Source organism: Ovis canadensis, chromosome 5 (assembly GCF_042477335.2).
Source record: "Ovis canadensis isolate MfBH-ARS-UI-01 breed Bighorn chromosome 5, ARS-UI_OviCan_v2, whole genome shotgun sequence".
Classification (NCBI taxonomy): domain Eukaryota; kingdom Metazoa; phylum Chordata; class Mammalia; order Artiodactyla; family Bovidae; genus Ovis; species Ovis canadensis.
This window is the reverse complement of record NC_091249.1, coordinates 23,888,901-23,894,786: the sequence shown is the minus strand read 5'-3', so window position 1 is coordinate 23,894,786 and position 5,886 is coordinate 23,888,901. Positions and strand designations below refer to the sequence as shown.

Below are 5,886 nucleotides of genomic sequence, written 5' to 3'. Positions count from 1 at the left end.
CTTATTATTTTCATATCTATCCTTTCCAACATTCTGTCAAGCTTCCTATTACCATAAAAATGGAATCCTAATTGTGTTTGAATGTGTACGATTATGCCAATTTCAAGGAAAACTGTGTGAAACACACTCATATAAACACAAAAATATTTTATTCGTGCAAAACATGAACTTCCACACATTTTATTTATTTCTTACAGCATCCTTATGAAGTTGTATTTAGTATTCCACATTAACTTCAGAAATAAAGAAATTGATTCCCAGGGAGCTTAAAGTTTTCACAATTACATGCAAAGCACTTAAATATATGTGCACTGTATTATTATGCACAAATGGAAATATGCAGTACATTCTCTTAGCTTTTTAATAACTCTTATAATTCATCAAATTGTGCACTTTAAATCTGAAGTTATCGTTTCCCATCTCTCTGCAGTCTCCCTCCCTCTCCCCATCCCACTCTTCTAGGTCATCACAGAGTGCCAGGCTGGACTCCGTGTGTTATATAGCAACTTCTCATCAACTATCCATTTTGCACACAATAGTGTATATATGTTGATGCTGCTTTCTTGATTCGTCCCACTCCCTTTCTATTGCACTGTGTCCACAAGTCCACTAAAACAGGTCTTTGAGAAGAAATTGTTTTTAAGAAATCAAAGTTGTCCCATGTAAGATAATGGAAAATTTTCAAAAATTACTTGTCGGGGTCCAGCCCCGGTGGATCCAGGGTAATTTGAAGGGGAGAAGGAATCGGCATCCTAGGAAAAAGCTATTTAATTAGAAATATAAAGAGAGATTAGAAAAGAATAGTGTAGTAGGAAATATTAGTGGAGAAAAGGAGGCTAAATAACTTGGTTTACGTGGAATACCAATAAAACTCCAAGACAAGGAGTTTGCACCATCTATGTAGGCCACCGGCACCCACTTGAATATTGGAGGGTGCCCTGCCTTGGGCTCCTTCTAGCGTGGGTCTTAGAAGCCAGGGCAAGTAAGTAGACATGGCGAGCATCCACACTCCAGATGGGAATTCAGCCAGAAGGGGAAAGAAAAAACGACACAGGGGAATCAGTCTTTCCAGAAACTGATCCGTTTTCTTTATTTTCAGGTTTGCTTATATACTTTTTGTTATACATAGGGATGAATACAGAGTCATGCGGGGTCAGCAGACCTGACCTTTATCAAAATCAGGTGCTTCATATAAATGTATACAAAGGTCTTACGGGTTTTACATCATCTTCTGGCCATGAGGCCTGCTGACATTTTATGGCCCTTTCTGATAACGGTCAGTCAACCAGAAAACTTATTTTTTCCAGGGGTGATTTTTTCTTAAACTAGGCACCACCCTCTGAAGGCACCAGATAAAGTTGCATTCCTATAGGGTGAGGGTGCAGGGGGTTATATTCAAGAAAAGGAATTTACTTAGCCTAAGGTTTAACAGGATTAATCTTAAAGGTTAATACTTATTTCTCCCATATGCTAGTTATATTCATTATAAGGGCAGGGAATATGGAGATTTAGCAGCAAATATTGGCTCAACAAATGAAAAGCCCTTCACCAATATAATTTCTAATCAATCCATTACACTATACTAATAATTTTCTAACTTCTCAAAAGAATCTGTATTTAGAAAGTTTAAAGCATCTCATGCCTCTCACGGTTGGGAGGCTGTAAACAATCACGTGTGACCGGACGAACCTGCTCAGGCAGGCTAGAGAACCTTCAGAGGATTTTGTAAGTTGAAACACTCTTGTCCCGCCCAGGAATTTTATTAACTTGGAGCTGTAAGTTAACTCCTTCTCTGAAAGAGGTGGTGGGGGGCAGCCCCCCATAAAGTCAGAGGTGTAGGTGAGATCATAAAACAGTAAAGTAGGCAGACTCTGGTTTTGGAGGTAGATACTTGTGAACAGGGGGTCTCCTGAAGCTTGATCCCGCCTTTGCGTAATGCTGAGCCTCCTTCGTCATGACCTTTGCCATGGGCAGAGTTCCTCACGTTGGCTCCCGGCAATTTCTGATTTAAACTTGGGAAAAACTTTGGGCATGTGTGAATAGGGACAATGGGGAAAATGTCTACATAACATACAGAGTAGTGAATGACAAATTGTGTAGAGAAATTGAGTTCAAAGGAATGGGCAATCAAGTAAATAAATAGAAGGAGAGAGTTCTACTTCAACAATCAAAACAGTGAGGTACCACTTCACACTGTCAGAATGGGCATCATTAAAAAGTCTACCAATAAAAAATACTGGAGAGGGTGTGGACAAAAGGGAATCCTCCTGCACTGTCAATGGGCATGTAAATTATTGGAGTCACTATGGAAAACAGTATGTCAGTCAGTTCAGTCCCTCAGTTGTGTCCGACTCTTTGCGACCCCATGAATCACAGCACGCCAGGCCTCCCTGTCCAAAACCAACTCCCAGAGTTGACTCAGACTCACATCCATCGAGTCAGTGATGCCATCCAGCCATCTCATCCTCTGTCGTCCCTTTCTCCTCCTGCCCCCAATCCCTCCCAGCATCAGAGTCTTTCCCAATGAGTCAACTCTTCACATGAGGTGGCCAAAGTACTGGAGCTTCAGCTTTAGCATCCTTCTTTCCAAAGAAATCCCAGGGCTGATCTCCTTTAGAATGGACTGGTTGGATCTCCTTGCAGTCCAAGGGACTCTCAACAGTCTTCTCCAACATCACAGTTCAAAAACATCAATTCTTCAGTGCTCAGCCTTCTTCACAGTCCAACTCTCACATCCATACATGATCACAGGAAAAACCATAGCCTTGACTAGACGGACCTTAGTTGGCAAAGTAATGTCTCTGCTTTTGAATACGCTATCTAGGTTGGTCATAACTTTTCTTCCAATGAGTAAGTGTCTTTTAATTTCATGGCTGCAGTCACCATCTGCAGTGATATTGGAGCCCCCCAAAATAAAGTCTGACACTGTTTCCACTGTTTCCTCATCTATTTCCCATGAAGTGATAGGACCGGATGCCGGTATGGAGGGTCCTCAAAACAGTAAAAATAGAATTGGCATATGATCCAGTACTTCTACTTCTAGGCATATATCTAAGGAACAATGTAATTTGAAAAGATATATGGACCCCAACAGTCATTGCAGCACTATTTACAATAGCCAAGACATGGAATATATATATGTATACATACATATATATATATATATACACACACACACACACATATATATATACAATAACCTGTGACAAAACAATGATGCAAAAGAATATGAAAAATATTGTGAGTGTGTATATATATATATATGCAAAGCAATCACTTCGCTGTACAGTAGAAAATGATACTACATTGTAAATCAATTATACTTCACTCAAATAAATTTTAAAAAAGGCAGAATAGCACCTTATGCTTCTGAGGTTTTGAGCCCTACAATCATGAGTATTTCTTCAGCCCCAGGACAACTGCACCTTATATAACTGACATTCCAGCGATTCTTTTCAAAGCCCTCTTTATGTCTTTATTTCTGAGACTGTAGATGAAGGGGTTCAGCATGGGTGTGACCACCGTGTACATCACTGAGGCAATTGCACTTGAGTGTGAGCTGTAGGTACCTGTGGAGCTAAGGTACACTCCTAAGATAGTACAATAAAATAAGGAAACAATTGAGAGATGAGATGCACAGGTAGAAAATGCTTTATACTTCCCATGGGCTGATGACATTCCTCGTATTGAGGAAACTATCTTAGAGTATGAGTAAAGAATACCAGTGAGCGAAGCACCACCCAACATCCCAGCTGCAAAATACATCACCATGTCATTGAGAAATGTGTCAGAACAGGCAAGTCGAAGCACTTGATTAATTTCACAGAAAAAATGGGGGATTTCCACGTCTGTACAGAAGGACAGCCATGACATCATTAAGCTTTGGCTTAAGGAATTCAGGGCACTCATCACCCAGGACACCAGCACCAGCAGTCCACAGATTCGGGGATTCATGACGACCATGTAGTGGAGAGGCTGACAGATGGCCATGAAGCGATCATAGGCCATCACAGTCAGGAGGAAGTTTTCCAGTGCAGCAAAGAATAGGAAGAAGTATATCTGGGTGATGCAGCCTTCATAAGTTATAACTTTGCTGTGTGTCTGTATATTATTCAGCATCTTTGGGATGGTGGTGGAGATGAAACAGATGTCTACAAAGGACAGGTTGGAGAGGAAGAAGTACATGGGGGTGTGGAGATGGGGGTCTGAGCTGACAGCCAGGATGATGAGTAGGTTTCCGAACACAGTGGTCAGGTACGTGGAGAGGAAAAGCCCAAATATGAGAGGCTGCAGTTCTGGTTCATTTGATAATCCCAGAAGAAGAAATTCTGAAATTTGTGTATCATTCACTGGTTCCATGTGGTGGAGATGGCTACCTAGGAAAAAAAATTAACATGACTAAGTTTCTCAAAAATTGCGATTGGAAACCTAATTGAATTCTGCAATATACACTTTGCATTCGAAGTCAGTATCCATAATTTGGTATGGAAATTTACCCGTCAAGGCATGCTCTTGTGCCTTCTTATTGTGCATCCAGCCTTTTGTCCAGGTGGTCAGGTATTCTACACTTTTAATAAGAAGTTAATGTGACACATTTGAGTAATGTCAGTTGAGGTCTGACCAATATCTAGGCAAAAAGTACAAGAGTCTCTACAATAATGGAGAGACTCTTCAATAATGGAGAAAAAATGTAAAGAAAAAAAGCATACAAGTTTTCAGATGGTGACAGATGAAGTGAACAAAAAGAAATCAGGTATAACAAAATGGTTAAAGGTATATTATTTTTTACCCAGTCATTGAATTAGACTGGAAAATATTTGATTGGAGACCTCATGGAAAAGAGGGTGGGAGACACGAGGTTATCTGGTTGAAGTGTGTGCTGGTCAGAGTGAAAAGCCAGGGCAAAGGACCTGAAAAGCAGTTGTTTTAGAAAGTCAAGGTTAAAAAGTAAGCCACTGTGTCCAAGGGGATGTGCAAGATGGAGAGTGATGCTAGTGTCAGAGAATTTGGAGGAACGAGGTGTCCTTCCTGCTACAGCTGAGACTTCAAGTCACAGGGAACTTAGTTCACCATATTTTTACCTGCATTTTATTAATTTTATTTCCGAGAGATCCAGTGATTAGAAATAAATCACTTCCTTATTATTTTATTTTCTTTTTTATAATTTATTTTAATATATTGGTTTATATATATATATATTTTTAATAGTCATTATTTTTATTATTATTTTACTTTGGGGAGAATCTATTTTGCAATATACAAAGTTTATCTGAACATGAACTTGCAGTGGCAGTCCACTATGCTACGAGTTTATTATTATTATAATTTATTTTAATATATTGGTTTATATTATAAGGAGCTCATACCAAAGACCCTTATACGTGGACTCAGGCTTCCCAAGTGGCACCAGTGGTAAAGAATCCACCTGTCAATGCAGGAGCCATAAGAGGTATGGGTTCAATCCCTGGATCAGGTAGATCCCCTGGAGAAGGGGATGGCAACCCATGCCAATATTCTTACCTGGAGAATCTCATGGACAGAGGAGCCTGGCAGGCTACAGCTCATAGGGTTGTAAAGAGTAGGACATGACTGAAGTGGCTTAGTACACACTTATGCATACGTGGGCTCAGGTGTCCCTTTTCTGCCTTGGGAACTGTTCATGCTCCACAACATGCACACTTGTGCACTGACACACACACACACACTCACCCCTACTGGAATGATGCTACTACCGGTACACTCTCAGCTACAATAATTAGGAAAAGAATGACACAATGCAAGCTGTCAGTGTTTTGTCAATGTTTTGTCAATGTCAATGATTATCTTTCCTGCAAAATTGTAGCCATAGTACCTAAATTCCAGTTGCTAAGTCTCCCATGGACCTGT

The 5,886-nt window shown here is 40.2% G+C and overlaps 1 protein-coding gene across 1 annotated transcript; it reads right to left on the bottom strand.

Annotated features, from left to right (window-relative positions):
• Nucleotides 1–3,426: 3,426 nt before the first annotated feature.
• Nucleotides 3,427–4,359, bottom strand: LOC138441700 (olfactory receptor 7A17-like). Its single transcript, XM_069592794.1, has one exon. It carries the CDS (start codon nt 4,357–4,359, stop codon nt 3,427–3,429), a length of 933 nt encoding a protein of 310 aa, XP_069448895.1.
• Between the last annotated feature and the right edge of the window lie 1,527 nt (nt 4,360–5,886).

Excerpts from the sequence above, each read along its gene's own strand:
- LOC138441700 (XM_069592794.1), bottom strand. The coding sequence starts at position 4,359 with ATGGAACCAGTGAATGATACACAAATTTCAGAATTTCTTCTTCTGGGA.